Source organism: Polyodon spathula, chromosome 22 (assembly GCF_017654505.1).
Source record: "Polyodon spathula isolate WHYD16114869_AA chromosome 22, ASM1765450v1, whole genome shotgun sequence".
Classification (NCBI taxonomy): domain Eukaryota; kingdom Metazoa; phylum Chordata; class Actinopteri; order Acipenseriformes; family Polyodontidae; genus Polyodon; species Polyodon spathula.
Genome location: NC_054555.1, coordinates 9,920,956 through 9,941,277, shown reverse-complemented (window position 1 = coordinate 9,941,277; position 20,322 = coordinate 9,920,956). Strand labels below are relative to the sequence as shown.

Here is a 20,322-nt window from a genome sequence, read left to right as displayed (position 1 = left end):
TGTACAGTCCTTTCAAGTATCTCATTATGTATGTTAACCTATGCAATATAATACATGTTATAATACAATAAAATAAACCATACATTACTAACTTTTCCTTTTTAGGCATTAACACATTTATACCTAGTAGTCTATATTCATGCATAAAACAGTTTTCTTTCTGTGTGTGTGTGTCAAGTTTTGCTACTGCAATGCAATATTTTATTAGCTGTTCATGAAAAATGCAGGGATTGTTTTATTATTGACGCCCAAACCGAAATTTGTGAGATCATGTATCGGTTTACTATGTTTTTGCCGCGTTTGCACAATGATTCCATGATGTTTTATCGGGGTTTATCAAGGTTTTTTCATTGTTTTACCGTGTGATTTACCATGCTGGCTTAAACTTGATTCTGCTTTTACTTTGCTTTGCTATACATTGAGATGGCTCTATCTGGTCCAGGAATTCTTACATGGGTAACAATGGTATTCAATTATTAAATGTAACTGAACAATTACACAGCAAAATTACATATGTAGAAAAGGTGTACATCAATGTAATATAGGCTAGTGATACTTGCAATAAAAGCAATCGTGTAGTTATTGGAATAGACTGTGAGTGCCGCTGTTGTCCAACAAGGTAATAAAGAGCTTGCAAACATCCTTCAGATCATCAGCTTCTATTGCGCATTTTGAGGCAGACTGATACAGCAGTTTAGCACAGTGCACATAGCACTGTAGACTGATTTTGTGTTGCACACACTGGTTTGGATTAATCGTCTTCTGAAACCTGATTTTGGATTATTTATCTGTAATATACAGTAACTGGATATACATACTATTTCGTGGACAGGATAATACAGCAATAATGCACTTCTTACGATGCATAGGGATGGATATAACTGCGAAAAGGGGACAATGGACACTAAAAAGGCAGGTACAATTCTTCATCTTTATTCTGTCTCTCATAGATACAGTTTGTGGAATGCTACGATATTCTATTCCAGAAGAAATGAAACACGGATCATTTGTTGGAAATATTGCTCTTGATTTGACATTAGACACACAGAAACTTGCAGCTCGAAATGCTCGCATTGTTTCAGAAAGGAAAGTAGAATATTGTAAATTGAATATAAATACTGGCGTTTTGTTTGTGAATGAAATTATTGATAGAGAAGAACTATGTGGTCAGATCTCTAAATGTACGCTAGAGTTTCAGGTTGTGCTAGACGATCCTTTTATGTTTTACGATGTTTTAGTGGAAATTCAGGATATAAACGATAACACGCCTTCTTTCCGAAAACATGAAACTGAATTGGAAATAATCGAGTCAACTATGCCCGGAGCACGATTCCCACTAGAGAGCGCCCATGATTCAGATATAGGCTCGAATTCCCTGCAAACATATGAACTCAGCCAGAATGAGCATTTTATTTTAGATATACAGACACGTGCTCATGAAATTAGCTTTTGTGAACTAGTGTTGCAAAAGCCTCTGGACCGAGAGCAACAGACTGAACTTGTATTAATACTGAGTGCTGTTGATGGGGGAATTCCACATAGATCTGGAACTATAAATATACATGTGATCGTCATAGATGCCAATGATAACTCCCCTGTATTTGGTCAAGCTACATACAAAACCACACTAGTTGAAAATGCCCCAATTGGTACTTTAATACTTACAGTAAATGCAACTGACATTGATGAACGTTCATTCGGAAAAGTAACGTATTTCTTTAATCACATTTCTGATGAAGATCGTCGATTATTTGCTATTGATTCCATTACTGCTGAGATAACAACAATTGGACAAATTGATTTTGAAAAGGCAAAGGGTTATGATATTGGCATACAAGCAAAAGACAGTGGAGGCCAAGCTGCATATTGCAAATTGCATATTGAAATTCAAGACGTAAACGACAACCCACCTGTAATATCCCTAAGAACGTTGTCCGATTCTGTACCTGAAGATTCCCTGCCCGGTACTGTGGTAGCACTAATACATATTCATGACGACGATTCAGCGGATAATGGGAGAGTCCGCTGCTCTATCTCAGGAAATGTACCATTTAAACTTATCACAGCTGGCAAAAACTACAAACTGATAACGAATAGTGCATTAGATCGAGAAAAACATTCAGAGTATAATATAACCATAACGGCATCAGACGAAGGGACCCCGCCCCTATCCAGCAAAAAATATATAAATGTCATAATTTCTGATGTTAATGATTGCCCACCCACTTTTGAGAAAACATTATATACCACGTATGTGATGGAAAATAATGTCCAAGGAAAACAAATTATTTCTGTAAAAGCAACAGATTTTGATAAAGGGAAAAATGCGCAGGTTTCGTATTCCCTCTACGGTGATAATGTTCAAGACAAACCCTTGTCATCTTATGTCTCTATAAATGCAGAAAACGGCGCAATATTTGCATTGCGACCATTTGATTACGAGGAGTTTAGAGAGTTTGAAATACACGTCAAAGCTCAGGATGGAGGATCCCCGCCTCTTACGAGCAATGCCACTGTGAAAGTCTTTATTGTAGACCAGAACGACAACTTCCCTCGTATTCTATATCCAAAAAGTGACGGCTCCGTGGTGTTTGAAATGCTGCCTCAATCAGCAAAAGCAGGTTATCTTGTGACCAAGGTGGTGGCTGTGGACGCTGACTCGGGCCAGAACGCGTGGCTTTCATACCAGCCAAGTAAAACAATGGAACCAGGGCTGTTCAGCATAGGGCTTCACAATGGGGAAATCAAGACTTTACGAGACGTTACAGACAAAGAACCCCCGAAACATAAATTAGTCGTCTTAGTAAAAGACAATGGGCAGCCCTCTAACACAGCAACTGTTACTCTGAATGTGGTCATTTCAGACAGCATGCCTGATGTGTCGGAGTTTAACGACTTTTCTGATGAAGTCGATCAAAACACAAACTTGACTTTGTATTTGGTAATTTCATTATCTGCCGTTTCATCCCTCTTCCTGGTGTCAATAATTGCTTTAGTGTCCCTCAAATTCTGCAAAACCAAACATTCAAGATTTTTGCTTGAAACTACGGGTGTAAGTTACCCAGCACTCCCCGGCTCCTATTTCCCACCAAACTATGCAGATGTTGGGGGCACTGCCACCCTTCAACAACGATATGAGGTTTGTCTAACAACAGACTCGGGGAAAAACGAGTTTAAGTATATCACACCCTACATTGAGAACGCTTCAAGGAATAATATTAATGACCCACACAATTTTGACACAATGCTCTATGATACCGATGGACACGATTTGAATAAAGAAAACGATATAATTCAGGTAAGCACTATTCTGTTTCCTTTTATGTTTAAAGACCTGTGAATGTTTTTTTTTGCCTTGTATTACTTGTTCAAATACGTTATATATATATATATATATATATATATATATATATATATATATATATATATATATATATATATATATATATATACACTTACTTTATCAGATATGAACTATTACAATGTGATGACGAATAATGCATTAGACAGAGAAAGAGATTCAGAGTACAATATAACCATCACTGCAACCGATGAGGGATCCCCTCCTCTGTCTAGCACACAAGTCATACGCGTGTCAGTTTCAGATGTTAATGACAACCAGTCTACTTTTGAGCGGGCATCATACTCTGCATACTTAACGGAAAACAGTGCACACGGAACACGAATCATGACCCTGACAGCACAAGATTTGGACTCAGGTCAAAACGCTCGACTTACGTATTCCCTCTATGGGGACGATATCCAAGGAAAACTTTTGTTATCATACGTCTCCATCAACTCTGACAGTGGCGATATATTTGCATTGCGCTCATTTGATTATGAGGAGTTTAGAGATTTTGAAATGCATGTTAAATCACAAGACGGTGGGTCCCCGCCACTTAGCAGCAACGTAACGGTGAAAGTGTTTATTGTAGACCAGAACGACAATGCACCTCAGATTCTGTATCCAGTACAAAGTGACGGCTTGGTGATTTTTGAAATGTTGCCACAGTCAGCTAAAGCTGGATACCTGGTGACAAAGGTTGTAGCTGTTGACGCTGACTCTGGACAGAATGCATGGCTTTCCTATCACCTGACAAAAGCAACAGAACAAGGATTGTTCAGCATAGGTGTTCACAATGGGGAATTGAGTGCTACACGTGACGTTTTAGAAAAAGATATTCTGAAACAAAGATTGGTTGTATTAGTAAAGGACAACGGGCATTCTTCTTATTCAGCTACTGTTACGCTGGATGTAATCATTTCAGACAGTTTAACAGACATTTCAGAGTTCAAAGATCCCGTCCACACCAACCCCAATAAAAACCTGACTTTATGTTTAATTATTGCTTTGTCTGCTGTTTCTTCAATATTCTTGGTTTCAATAATTGTTCTAATTTCCTTCAAATTTTGCAAAGCGAGGCATTCTAGATTCTTGTTTGAAACGTCACATGGAAATTACCCTGCTCTTTCCACTTCATATCTTCCACCGAACTATGCTGACGTTGGGACAGGCACCCTACAACAAAGATGCAGTTATGATGTCTGTCTGACTAAAGATTCAGAGAATAGCGAATATAATTATATCAGACCTTGCAATGAAAAAGATGCAAGGGATAATCTCAACAATCCAGAGGACTTTATTACAACCTTCTATGGTCACAATTCTAATAGCGGACAAGTTTATCTACAGGTAAGCATACACACATTTAAGCAAATTGTTAGTACAATGTATTCAATGTGGTGTGGTGAAGTATGACTATATGCAGTGGATTCGCTTGGTGCTCATGCTAGATCATACATACATTCCTCTTGGCTGATTTCCAGTTAATAGGGGACACACGGGCAACGTGTTCCAGTCTGTATACGTTTTTATTCTGCAACTTTCGTTAGAACGTAATGATACAACCTGTTTTAAAGAAATTTGGGGAAATGAGTACTTTTGGCATTATTATATATTGTATTACTTTAAGTAAGCATTGAAAACAAAAGCAATAGAACAAATATAATAATAATAATAATAATAATAATAATAATAATAATAATAATAATAATAATAATAATAATAATAATAATTGTTGTTGTTGTTATTGTTGTTGTTATTATAATACACATTTTCCTATGTTGGTACACTGGCAAAAAAAAAAAAATTCAACCTCTTTCTCATCCGACACCAGACTGGTTCTGGACCAAAGAAAGCACATGGAGAGATAAACAGCGAGGCAAACACCACTGTCTGCTTGGTATTAAATTAAAAACATGTTTTCTCTTTACTCTGGACCACCATTTTGTCTGGATTTTCATTGTACGAACTTGCCTCGGTTTAACAGTAACATCAAGGCAGAAGGAGCTGTCCAGGTGCTGAAGAGGGGATTAGAAGAACTACCCGGAATGCAGAAGCACTTGAATTACAACGTGGGAATATTCAATTGGTAGAGTAGGCTAATGCTAATTGAGTTAATTAAAAAAGTCCTATTCATAACGATGTATGTGTGTGTGTGTGTGAGTGCGTGTGTGTGTGTGTGTGTGTGTGTGTGTGTGTGTGTGTGTGTGTGTGTGTGTGAGTGTGTGTGTGTGTGTGTGTGTGTGTGTGTGTGTGTGTGTGTGTGTGTGTGTGTGTGTGTGTGTGTGTGTGTGTGTGTGTGAAAGACAAGTTTTCAAAGTGTATTTGTATTCATAGAGCACAGTTTGATCATAGAAATTGGTTAGACTGCTGCTGGAGGAAATGTGTAAATCATCCAATTTAGTTTAGTTTAGTAATGCAAGTAATAGTTGGAAAAAGCTGAAGAAAAATAACAACATATGATGTTATTATATAGTCATAAAAGTCTATTTTGGTCGTGGTCGGCAGATAGCGCCAGCTTGGAGAACCCTGTATGCGCCAACAGTGTCAAAAAGATTAGGGGATCTGCAGTGGAGAATCTTGCATACTATCATTGCCTTTAACTCATTTATGAGCGTTATAAACCCGGGGGTGACAGACTCCTGTCCATTCTGCTCACAGAGGGAAACTGTTTACCTTTGTTTTTTATACTGCACCAGATTAAACCATGCGTTTGCTGCTCTGAAGGGATTGCTTGTTGCTTTTCGGTTTCCTTTACTCTGAGGTGTTTTTTTTATTTTTTTTATTTTTTTGGATTTAAGGCCAAGCTAGCATGGTGAACTGGAGCAGTGCCTGTAATGTGACCTCTATATAGTGCAGTGTCCACAGTGTTTTATGTAACTTATTTTCACTTTCCGTGGATCTGAACTATATTTTCATGGTTTCACCTAGTTTTTAAAATATTGTATTTCATAAAGTAAGGAAAAAAGTGTCTATCTAGAAAAAAAAAATGCTGGAATTTCCAACCGTCTGTCACTGAATGTATTGTTTCTTTCATTATTTTTAAATCTATTTGGTTCTTGGAAAGGCCTCTAAGTGCCGCTGTTGTCCAATAATGTGACTAGATATAAATATTCAGACCCTGTCTTGCTTTTTCAGTGAGGCTGATTATAAGAGAAGCTTGCCACAGTCCCTCTGCCAGTACAGGCTTGCTAAGCATAGCCTAAGCAGTACCGTGCAGTTTCACTTGGATTAAATGTGCCTGGAGATCTGTTTATGGACTATTATTCTTAACATTGTTGTCTTTGGATATAAGGAGGGGTATTTAAGAAGAAAATAACAGATAATGATGCTCCTCTTATTATCACATCTAAAGAAACGTTCTGTGGAAAAGGAACAAAGGACGGAAATGTGGCAAGTACACGCACTCCTTGTTATCATGTCTCTTATAAATATGGTTTGGGGAGAGCTTCGATACACTATTTCAGAGGAAATGGAACAGGGGTCGTTTATCAGAAATATAGCGCTTGATTTGAGATTAGATGTTAAACAGCTTACTGCTAGAAATGTCCGTGTTGTTTCGGAAGGGAAAGAGCAATACTGTCAGCTGAATGTGAAAACTGGGATATTATTTGTGAATGAAAGAATTGACAGAGAAGAACTGTGTGGGCAGACCAGTGTATGTACATTAGAATTTCAGATTATACTGGACAATCCATTTATGTTTCACAGCGTTATATTAGAAATCCAAGATATAAATGACAATTCTCCGAGTTTCAGCGAAAACGAAATAACATTCGAAATACCAGAGTCAATAATGCCAGGAGCGAGATTCCCACTAGAGAGCGCGCATGACCCCGATGTCGGCTCCAACTCAATTCAATCATATGTACTGAGCAAAAATGATCACTTTACTTTGGATGTAGGCACTCGGGCCCATGGCACAAGTTATGGGGAGCTGATTCTAGAGAAATCATTGGACCGAGAACAGAAGGCTAGTTTCAGTCTAATCTTGAGTGCTATTGACGGAGGAATCCCTCAGAGAACGGGTACTATTAACATTAATATTATAGTTATGGATGCCAATGATAACGCCCCTGTCTTTAGTAAATCTGTCTACAAAGCCACTCTCGATGAAAATTCTCCGATGAACACGTTGATAATCAAAATAAACGCCACTGATATAGATGAAGGTCAGTTTGGTGAGGTAACATATTCGTTTAGGCATTTATCTGACAAAGCACGTAAGTTATTTAAAATAGATGCCAATAGTGGGGAGATACGAGTAGCAGGAATAATAGATTTTGAAAGTGAAAAAGCTTTTGAACTGGATATACAAGCAAAAGACAGTGGAAGTCTCGCATCGCATTGTAAGTTATTGGTTGAAATCTTAGATTTAAATGATAATGCTCCTATAATATCATTGAAATCATTATATAGTTCAATAACTGAAGATTCTTTGCCCGGGACAATGGTAGCGTTAATTGGTGTTTCTGATCAAGATTCTGGAGACAATAGTCAAGTTCAATGTTTTATTCAAGACAATCTTCCTTTTAAACTAGTGTTATCGGGTAGAAACTATTACAGATTGATAACGGATAGTGCATTAGACAGGGAAAATGATTCCGAGTACAATATAACCGTAACAGCAACCGATAAGGGATTACCTCCTCTATCCGCTACACAAATCATACATGTAAAAGTATCAGACGTCAACGATAACCCACCAACATTTGATCAAACGTCTTATTCAGTGTATGTAATGGAAAACAATATTCAAGGAACTTCAATATTATCATTGCAAGCAAAAGATTTGGATACAGACAAAAACGCACAGATTACTTATTCTGTCTATGGAGATGGTATCCAAGGACAGACATTATTGTCCTATGTTTCAGTTAATACTGACAATGGTGACATATTTGCACTGCGCTCATTTGATTATGAGGAATTCAGAGAATTTGTAATACACGTCAAAGCACAAGACAGCGGGTCTCCGCCACTAAGCAGTAACGTGACAGTGAAAGTCTTTGTAGTAGATCAAAATGACAATGCTCCTCGGATTTTATTCCCAGTACAAAGCGACGTGTCGGTGGTGTTTGAAATGCTGCCTCGAGCAGCCCAAGCAGACTATCTTGTGACTAAGGTGGTGGCTGTGGACGCAGACTCAGGCCAGAACGCGTGGCTTTCATACGAACTAAATAAAGTTACAGAGCCAGGTTTGTTCAGCATAGGGCTTCACAATGGGGAAATAAAAACTTTGCGAGGTGTTACAGACAAAGACATTGTTAAACAAAGATTAGTTGTCTTAGTAAAAGATAACGGACAACCTTCATACTCATCGACAGTTACACTCAACGTTGTCATTTCTGACAGCTTTCCAGATATGTCAGAGTTGAAAGACTTCACTGAAGACACTACCCGAAATTCAAACTTGACGTTATATCTGGTCATTTCATTGGCTTCTGTCTCCTCTCTCTTTCTGGTGTCAATAATTGTTCTGATTTTCTATAAATTTTGCAAGACAAGAAATTCTAAATTCCAATTTGAAAGCTCGAATGGAAATTACCCTGCCCTCCCCAGTTCCTATTTCCCACCAAACTACGCGGAAGTCGGGACTGGTACCCTCCAGCAAAGATACAGCTACGAGGTGTGTTTAACATCAGACTCTGGGAAGAGCGAGTTTAAATATCTGAAACCCTGCACAGAAAACAATTCTGGGAATAACCTCATCAATCCACAGAATTTCGACACAATTTTATATGATGGCGAAGGAAGCAATATGAAAACAGAAAACGTCTATGTTCAGGTAAGCCTTGAATCACAATATACTTTTTGTTTTACCACCGTACCTTTATACAGGAATAACATATTTAAAATATAGATGAAGTAATAAATGCATGCTATACATTTCCAATACGTTAAATAATAGTTTTGTATAATTAGTTTCTGCTAATTATACGATTATATGATAGTGCATACAAGTTGTCTATCTAATGCATATTTGATACTGTTATTTACGTTTGACTTAAGTTGAGCCTGTTTAGTATTTGTTGAGGTGATATTAACAGAAAACAGCGAAATCAAGGGTATTTATAGAAAGCCAACTGGCAGGATATCCCCTTTTTAATTTGACTTTAAAACCTATGCTAGATTTCTTTTTCTGAATCTGTGACACATGGAACTACCACTGTGGTACTTCGGCACTTTAATAGGGTTTAAACATATATTATTACAATATGTGGTATTTCACATTTTATTATTATTATTATTATTATTATTATTATTATTATTATTATTATTATTATTATTACTAGTAGTAGTAGTAATAGAGGTACTATCTTGCTATGTTTCAGTTTAATACAAGTCGGTTCTTCTTCACAATGCATAGCCACTAATAGTTTATTCAACACTCTATGCATTATAGGCTATATAGTTTGCCATATTGAAAAATAAATGTATTTAAAAACACGAGACATTGCTTGATTGCATTACACTGTGTAACAAAATTTTGTGAGTAGTTTTTCGAGATTTACAATTATACTGTAAATACAGTATAATTGTAAATCTCGAAAAACTACTCACTTCTAAATCTTTTGTAGTCATCTTTGTATTACTTTAGTATAAATACATGTTAATTTGGATTCATATGTTGTTTTTTTCTGACTTTATGTGAACGAAAAGACACACATTTGCCCATTTTCCCATTGGAAATAGTGATATTTTGAAATATCACTGTCCTGGTCTCAAAAGCAAAGTTTGTGTGGAATAATAGCCATTTTCTATACTTTTGAGGCATACGCAATTAGGAAATAATACTTACTGCCCAGGAACAAAAATTGTGTTACATAGTGTTATAAGTAGCATAACACATCTCTGTCTTTAAATGTTTTTGTTCTTTTCAAAAACTGATTTGTTTCAGAGCAATTTTTTAAGTACAATTTTTAACAAAACAGTTAAACAATGTGAATAAACGTTGTTTAAACTGGAGAACAACATTTAGCAAAATGGTATGATTTATATTTTAAGTTATTATTTCTTTTGTGTTTAGTTCTTGGATAGCCTCTGAGTGCCGCTGTTGTCTAATAAAGTGATTCTAAATAAAATTATCCAGACCCTGTCTTGCTTTTCCAGTGAGATGTCATTCAAGAGCAGCTTGCCACAGCCCCTGTGTCAGAACAGGCTTACTTGACATAGCCTAAGCAGTACCGTGCGGTTTCGCTTGGATTAAAGTGCCTGGAGATCTGTTTATCGACTATTATTTTCAACATTTTTTTTTTTTTTTTGGATATAACGAGCAGTATTTCAGCAGAAAATAAACGATAAAGATGCTTCTTTTTTTATCAAGTTCAATGGAAATTTCTATGGAAAAAGGACAATGGACAAACATGCGGCAGGTACTATCGTTCCTTTTTATAATGTCTCTAATAAATACAATTTGGGGAGAACTGCGATATTCTATTGCTGAGGAAAGAGAACAAGGGTCATTTATCGGAAATATAGCACTTGATTTGAGATTAGATGTTAAACAGCTTACTGATAGAAATGCCCGTGTAGTTTCAGAAGGGAAGGGGCAATACTGTCAACTGAATGTGAACACCGGGATATTGTTTGTGGTTGAAAGAATTGACAGAGAAGAATTGTGTGGACAGATCTCTGCATGTACATTAGAATTTCAGATTATACTTGACAATCCGATCAAGTTTTATAGCGTTGCATTGGAGGTTCAAGATATAAATGATAACCCCCCTAGTTTCCAAGAAACTGAAATAACATTCGAAATACCAGAGTCAACATTGCCAGGAGCGAGATTTCCACTAGAGAGCGCGCATGATCCCGATGTTGGTTCCAATTCCATTCATTCATATAAACTAAGCAAGAATGATCACTTTCTATTAGATATAGGGACACGAGCTCATGGAACAAACTATGGAGATCTGGTATTAAAGAAAGCACTGGATAGAGAGCAGCAGGCTCGGTTCAGTTTAATACTGACTGCTATAGATGGAGGAACCCCTCAGAGATCTGGTACTATTAACATTAATATCATTGCTATGGATGCCAATGACAACGCCCCTGTGTTCAGCCAAACTGTCTACAAAGCGTATTTGATGGAAAATTCTCCCAAAGGCACTTTGGTAATCAGGGTAAACGCGACTGATATAGATGAGGGTTCATTTGGAGAGATAACGTATTCTTTCAGGCATGTATCTGATAAAGCACGTACATTGTTTTTTATAGAAAGCAGCACTGGGGAAATCAGAGTAGCAGGAGAAATTGATTTTGAATCTGAAAAGGCTTTTGAAATGGATATACAAGCGAAAGACGGTGGGGGTCTGGCAACCCATTGCAAAGTTCTGGTTGAAATAGTGGATTTAAATGATAATGCTCCTTTAATATCGTTCACATCTTTGTCTAAGTCAGTGCCCGAGGATGCAATACTTGGCACAGTTGTAGCTCTTATAAGCATTTCTGATAAAGATTCTGCAGAAAATGGAAAAGTTCAGTGTTCCATTCCAGCGGTGCTGCCTTTTAAACTGATTTCCTCTGGTAAAAACTATTTCAATTTGATAACAGATAACTCATTAGATCGAGAAACAGATCCAGAGTACAATATAACAATTACAGCAAACGATAATGGAATCCCTTCGCTCTTCAGCACAAAATCCATTCTTTTAATGGTTTTAGATGTCAATGATAACGCACCGATGTTTGAGCAAGCGTCATATACGGTTTATATAAAGGAAAACAATGCAGGAGGAACACCAATTATCTCTTTAAAAGCGAAAGATTTGGATAAATACCAAAACTCACGTGTTACATATTCTCTTTTTGGGGAGACAATTATGGGACAACCATTGTCATCATATGTTTCCATAAACTCAGACAGTGGGGATGTCTTTCCTTTGCGCTCTTTGGATTATGAGGAGCTGAGAGATTTCCAGTTTAATGTTAAGGCTCAAGACGGTGGGTCTCCGCCACTAAGCAGTAACGTGACAGTGAAAGTCTTTGTAGTAGATCAAAATGACAATGCTCCTCGGATTTTATTCCCAGTACAAAGCGACGTGTCGGTGGTGTTTGAGATGCTGCCTCGAGCAGCCCAAGCAGACTATCTTGTGACTAAGGTGGTGGCTGTGGACGCAGACTCAGGCCAGAACGCGTGGCTTTCATACGAACTAAATAAAGTTACAGAGCCAGGTTTGTTCAGCATAGGGCTTCACAATGGGGAAATAAAAACTTTGCGAGGTGTTACAGACAAAGACATTGTTAAACAAAGATTAGTTGTCTTAGTAAAAGATAACGGACAACCTTCATACTCATCGACAGTTACACTCAACGTTGTCATTTCTGACAGCTTTCCAGATATGTCAGAGTTGAAAGACTTCACTGAAGACACTACCCGAAATTCAAACTTGACGTTATATCTGGTCATTTCATTGGCTTCTGTCTCCTCTCTCTTTCTGGTGTCAATAATTGTTCTGATTTTCTATAAATTTTGCAAGACAAGAAATTCTAAATTCCAATTTGAAAGCTCGAATGGAAATTACCCTGCCCTCCCCAGTTCCTATTTCCCACCAAACTACGCGGAAGTCGGGACTGGTACCCTCCAGCAAAGATACAGCTACGAGGTGTGTTTAACATCAGACTCTGGGAAGAGCGAGTTTAAATATCTGAAACCCTGCACAGAAAACAATTCTGGGAATAACCTCATCAATCCACAGAATTTCGACACAATTTTATATGATGGCGAAGGAAGCATTATGAAAACTGAAAACGTCTATGTTCAGGTGAGTAATTATTATTATTATTATTATTATTATTATTATTATTATTATTATTATTATTATTATTATTATTATTATAACACAACTCCTTATTGTGTACCCTTATTTATATACATCAATTAATCATTCGCACAACTTTTACACTGGTTTTTGAATCATAGGCAGTCTACTGTACATGTAAATAGTGACAGAAGCATTTGATCGTTTATTGGAAATGTTGCGCTGTATTTTAATTTGGACGAGAAAGAGATGACTGCATCCAGGGTCCGTGTTGTTTCTGAGGGGAAGAGACAATACAACGATCCAAGTTTGGAGACTGGTTTTCTGTTTGTGAGTGAAAGAATAGACCTGGAGGAACTGTGCAGACACTTTTTAATCTGTACAATCAAATTTAAAATATTGGTTGAGAATCCTTTGAAAATGTATAGCCTTTCAGTAGACATTCAGCATATTAACGATAACACCCCTGCTTTGGCTACTAATGAAATTAAATAATATATACAACAGTTACCTGGGAAGCGTTATTTAATAGATAATGCGCAAGATCTTGATGTTGGCACGAGCTCCATTCTCGTCATAAGCTAATACTTTATGTTGGATGTAAATACTCTTGCTGGTGGAAGCAAATATCCAGAACTAGTTTTAAAAAAGCTCTGGATCTGGAAACACAATTTGAACATTATTTAACCATTAATGCAATTGATAGAGGGAATCCGAGAAAATCTGGCAGCATGAATATACATGTAATCGTGTTGGATATAAATGACAATGCTCCCGTGTTTACTCAGCCAGTCTTAACATTTTTCTAGACAGTTAGACATTTTTGCATTGCGACCCTTTGATTATGAACAATTAGTTTTTTTTTACAGATCAAGGTTAAAGCCCAAGATGGTGGAAACCCTCCTCTCTATAGCAACACTATCCTGAAGGATTTTATAGTGGATCAAAATGATAACGCTCCAAAGGTTTTATACCCAAAGCAAACCGGAGGATCTGTTTTGGCCGAGATGATTCCTCGGTCAGCGCACACTGGGTTTCTCGTGACTAAAGTAGTTGCAGTGGATGCAGACTCTGGGCACAACATGCTATCATTTAACCTCCTCGTCATATAACAGTGTTAAAATACCGCAGCTTTGAATTAAAAAAAGTTTGTTTAAAAACCTGTGCACACATTATTGGTAAATTTACAAAATGTTACATCATGCAGTAGTCTGCATGAAAATTGCATGATATTATTATTATTATTATTATTATTATTATTATTATTATTATTATTATTATTATTATTATTATTATTATTATTATTAACTTGAATATATGTAAAATCTGCAAAACGAATGCATGTTTGATATATTTTAGGAATAACACTGTAGTTATTCACTTGTACTCAGGGTGTCACCGTTGTCCAGTAAGGTGTAGACTTCCATAAATGAATATATCAAACCCTCCCCTTGCCTACAGGGTGTTTTATAAGCAGACTGAAAGCAGGCTACACAATTGCAGTGTTCAGATAAGCAGTCGCATGCTTGGAATTGGAGAATTGTAGAATTGTTGCATTTTGGAACCCTTTTATTACAATACGCCTTGAACCTTTTGTTATTGTACATCGGAGAGGATTTATAATCTAAACGAGATTTTGAATGTGGTCTTTATTATCTTTTTGGGAATAAATCGCACTTGAAAACAGATCAATGGAGAGGGGACGCTGGGCATATACAGGGAAGGTATTTTTCTTTATTATTCTTCTCTCTTTGTTGGATGTAGTATTTGGAGAGGTTCGCTATTCTATTCCCGAAGAAATGCAATATGGATCGTTTGTTGGAAATGTTGCGCTGGATTTGAATTTAGATGTTAAAGAGCTGACAGCACGCAGGGCCCGTGTTGTTTCTGAGGGGAAGAGACAATACTGTGATCTTAGTTTGGAGACTGGCTTTCTGTTTGTGAGTGAAAAAATAGACCGGGAGGAACTGTGCAGTCAGGTTTCAATTTGTACTTTGCAATTTCAAATACTGGTTGAGAATCCTCTTAAAATATATAGCACATCGGTAGATGTTCAGGATATTAACGATAACACCCCTACTTTTCCTGATAAGGAAATTCGATTAAACATTCTTGAGTCTGCTGCGCCAGGAAAGCGTTTCTCATTAGAGAGCGCACAAGATTCTGATGCTGGCACAAACTCCATTCAATCTTATACTCTCAGCACAAATGAATACTTTATCTTGGATGTAAATACCCGTGCTGGTGGAAGCAAATATCCAGAACTAATTCTAGAAAAAGCTCTGGATAGGGAAACGCGATCTGAACATTTTTTAATACTTAATGCCGTTGATGGAGGAAATCCGAGACAATCTGGCAGTGTGAATATACATGTAATCGTTTTGGATATAAATGACAATGCTCCAGTATTCACTCAGCCAGTCCAGAAGGTCACACTTTTTGAAAACTCCCCCATGGGAACTTTAGTGGTAACTGTAAATGCAACTGATATAGACGAGGGTGTAAACGGAGCAATAACATATACCTTTAAACATCTTTCTGATGAGGCTCGTGACAGATTTCAGATAGATTCTAGAACTGGAGAAATTCGACTTGTGGGAAATGTTAATTTTGAAGAAACTACATTTCATGAAATCGATGTACAGGCAGTAGATGGAGGAGGACAGTCGTCATTTTCACATTTTAAACTGCTTGTGGAAATAATTGACGTTAACGACAATGCCCCCGTAATATCTTTGAAATCTGTGACCAGTTCATTGCCAGAGGATTCTTTGCCTGGTACTGTGATAGCTGTCATAAACATATATGATGAAGACTCCGAGGATAGTGGTAAAGTTCGATGTTTCGTGCCAGTGAACCTCCCTTTTAAAATTATTTCAGAAGTAAAAAACTACTACATGCTAGTAACTGATGGGGCACTGGACAGGGAAGTAGAGTCAGAATTTAATATAACCATCACAGCAACCGACGAGGGCTCACCGCCTCTCTCCAGCATAAAAACGATTACAATATCAGTTTCAGATGTCAATGACAACCCACCGGTTTTTACGCAACCATTCTACACAGCGTACTTGATGGAAAACCAACCCCAGGGGACACTTATAATCACCGTAAAAGCTAAAGACAAGGATGCGAAGGAAAATGCTAAAGTTATTTATTCTTTCATGGAAGACAACATTCAAGGAGTAGCTTTATCTTCATATGTCTCAATTAACTCACAAAGTGGAGAAATTTTTGCGTTGCGACCCTTTGATTATGAACAATTATTTTTTTTACAGATCCAGGTTAAAGCCCAAGATGGGGGAAATCCTCCACTTTGTAGTAACACTACCCTGAAGGTTTTTATAGTGGATCAAAATGATAACTCTCCAAAGGTGTTATACCCAAAGCAAAACGGGGGATCTGTATTGGCCGAGATGATTCCTCGGTCAGCGCACATTGGGTTTCTCGTGACTAAAGTAGTTGCAGTGGATGCAGACTCTGGGCACAACGCGTGGCTCTCATACCACCAGTTAAAAACTACCGAGCCCGAGCTTTTTGTTGTAGGGCTACACAATGGAGAAATACGAACATCACGTCAAATATATGAAAATGATAATGTTAAACAAAGATTGGTAGTTGTGGTGAAGGATAATGGGCGGCCATCACACTCAACTACCGTCACGTTAAATGTAGTTATTGGAGATAACTTTCCTCTCCTTTCAGAGGACAGCGACTTCTCAGAAGATACAAATTCATATACGAACCTTACTCTCTATTTAGTGATTTCTTTAGTCTCTGTTTCCTCGCTTTTCTTTGTATTAGTTATAGCAGTGGCCTCTATAAGATTCTGTAAAGGCAGACACCGTGGACCCTTCTATGACGACTCAAACGCAAACCTCCCTGTATTCCCCGATTCTTTTTTCCCTCCAAATTACGCAGAAGTTGGGGGGACTGGAACTCTCCAACCAGCATACAGATACGACGTTTGTTTAACTACAGACTCGACTAAAAGTGAGTTCAAGTATGTGCGCGCTTGTACTGGAAATACATTAAACAATCAACGCATGGAACCCGGGAATAATGATACAATATTACACAAAGTGAGCAGTGAGAATGACGTCTACAAACAGGTGAGCATGATTAGCACATATATACCTCTGAAAAAATGTACTGGGCATGTTCTACCACTATTATTTTATTATTAAACTTTAAAGAAATGGTTCATAATTCGCAAATGTTAACAGCAATATGTTAATTCAAAAGGTGATACTGAACTAATTAATAGCTGTTTGAGGTATAACTTTTGATGTAATAAATGTAATCACGGTGGGGAGAGTATGTAAATGTATTTTGAAATGGTTTCAGATGGTTAATTACTATACTATCTAAACAGTTTCAGGGAAGGGCTATAATATAATAATATCTGCTTCTTCTTCTCGGTTTTTTAATATAAATATAGTTTGTAGTGTCCTAACAAGTGCCCCAGTCCCTGCTGATGAGAAACACCCCATAACATGATTCTGCCACCACCATGCTTCACTGTAGGGATTGTACTCTTAGGTGATGCGCTGTGTTGGGTTTGTGCCAAACATAACGCTTTGCATTTATGTCAAAAAGTTCCATTTTTGTTTCATTAGAACACAAAACTTTTTGCCACATGACTACAGAATCTACTGAGTGTTTTTTTTTTTTTTTGTTTACATACTTCAAACGGGATTCAAAGTGGGCTTTCTTGAGTAGTGGCTTTCTTCTTGCCACCTTACCACACAGGCCAGATTTGTGCTTGGGATATTGTTGTCACATGCATACATTGTCCAGTCTAGCCCATAAAAGCCTGTAGCTCTTGCAAAAATTTGCCATATATATATATATATATATATATATATATATATATATATATATATATATATATATATATATATACATACACACCTTTTTAAGTATCTAAAATATCCTGTTTACATTGTCATAGTGTTCACATTTTGTTGCTTTAAAGCTTGCAGTCATGACACTTTGAAGTAGGAATTAATATGTGTTATATACACAACCTACTCCACTCATTCAAAGCAAAAACAAAAAGACATAAGTCAATAGATAAATAATATGAAATAAAAATGGGAAAGTCATGATTGTGTTAGTATTCAAATCCTTTGCTGTGGCAAACCTAAATTAATCGAAGTGCACAAAATGACCTTAACAAGCAACACACACACAGTTCAATGGCCTCTATCTGTGTGCAATATTAGTGGTTCTCATGATTTCAGAATAATAACACCTGTATCTATGAGGTTCATTGTTCAGGTAGTGAATTTCAAGCAAAGACTCAACCATGAAGACCAATGAGTTTTCAAAACAAGTCATGGATAAAATCATTGAAAAGCACAGATCAGGAGAAGGGTACAAAAAATATCAAAGTCTCTGAATATCCCTGTGAGCACAGTTTACTCAATCATCAAGAAATGGAAGGTGCATTCCCTCCAAACTGAGCATCCGGGCAAGGAGGAAACTGATGAGGGATGCCACTGTGAGGCCAACAACAACTTTGAAAGAGCTACAGAGATGTATGGCTGAGATGGGAGAAAGTGTGCATCAGTCAACAAAATCCAGAACACTTCACAAAAGTAGCCTGTATGGCAGGGTGGCAAGAAGGAAGCCATTACTAAAAAGTAAGCCATCTCAAAGTCTGCATGGAGTTTGCAACAAAGCTCCTGAATGATGCTGCAAAATTATTGCAAAAGCTGTTGTGGTCAGACGAGACCAAATTGGAACTTTGTGGTCTAAATGCCAAGCATTACATTTGGTGCAGACCCAACATATCATCCCTATCAGGCAACACGATCCCGACAGTCAAGCCTGCTGGTGGCAGCATCATTCTATGGGGATGGTTCTCCTCAGCAGAGACTGAAAAGCATGTTAGGATTGAAGGAAAAATGGATGGAGCAAAGTACAGAAAATACTAGAGGAAAACCTGTTTCAGTCTGTAAAGACTTAAAACTGGTGAAAAATTCACATTTCAACAGGACATTGATCCAAAGAACAGCTACACTGGAGTGGCTTAATCATAAGAAAGTGAATGTCCTTGAGTGGCCCAGTCAAAGTCTTGACTTGACTCCAGTAAGGTGTATACTTCCACAAATGAATATATCAAACCCTCCCCTTGCCTACAGGGCGTTTTATAAGCAGACTGAAAGCAGGCTACACAATTGCAGTGTTCAGATAAGCAGTCGCATGCTTGGAATTGTAGAATTGTAGAATTGTTGCATTTTGGAACCCTTTTATTAGAATACACCTAGAACCTTTTGTTAGTGTACATCGGAGAGGATTTGTAATCTAAACGGGACTTTGAATGTGGTCTTTATTATCTTTTTGGGAATAAATCGCACTTGAAAACAGATCAATGGAGAGGGGACGCTGGGCATATACAGGGAAGGTATTTTTCTTTATTTTTCTTCTCTCTCTGTTGGATGAGGTGTTTGGAGAGGTTCGTTATTCTATTTCTGAAGAAATGCAATATGGATCGTTTGTTGGAAATGTTGCGTTGGATTTGAATTTAGATGTTAAAGAGCTGACAGCACGTAGGGTCAATGTTGTTTTTGAGGGGAAGAGACAATACTGTTATCTGAGTTTGGAGACTGGCTTTCTGTTTGTGAGTGAAAGAATAGACCGGGAGGAACTGTGCAGGCAGGTTTCAAAATGTACTCTACAGTTTCAAATATTAGTTGAGAATCCTCTTAAAATATATAGTATTGTGGTAGAAATTCAGGATATTAACGATAACACCCCCAAATTCCATGGTAATGAAATTGGATTAGAAATAATTGAGTCCGCTGCGCCTGGAATACGTTTCTCACTAGAGATCGCACAAGATCCTGATGCTGGCATGAACTCCATTCAATCCTATACTCTCAGCCCAAATGAATACTTGGAAGTAAATACCTGTGGTGGTGGAAGTAAATATCCAGAACTAGTTGTTGAAAAATCGTTGGATAGAGAAACGCAGTCTGAACAAGTTTTAATACTTAATGCCGTTGATGGAGGAAATCTGAGACAATCTGGCAGTGTGAATATACATGTAATCGTTTTGGATATAAACGACAATGCTCCAGTATTCACTCAGCCAGTCCAGAAGGTCACACTTTTTGAAAACTCCCCCATGGGAACTTTAGTGGTAACTGTAAATGCAACTGATATAGATGAGGGTGTAAACGGAGCAATAACATATACCTTTAAACA

The 20,322-nt window shown here is 37.4% G+C and overlaps 1 protein-coding gene across 6 annotated transcripts in view; it reads left to right on the top strand.

Annotated features, from left to right (window-relative positions):
- LOC121296790 (protocadherin gamma-A4-like) overlaps window positions 1–20,322 on the top strand; it is a 115,879-nt gene that overhangs the window by 7,456 nt on the left and 88,101 nt on the right. Inside the window, exon 1 of one of the 6 annotated variants that reach the window (XM_041222583.1) lies at window positions 709–3,298. The exons of 1 other annotated variant lie outside the window; for it this stretch is intronic. In XM_041222583.1, coding sequence (XP_041078517.1) covers window positions 848–3,298 — 2,451 coding nt within the window. In that variant the 5' untranslated portion in view covers window positions 709–847. 4 more of the 6 variants (XM_041222579.1, XM_041222595.1, XM_041222591.1 and 1 more) reach the window with 4 other exon arrangements.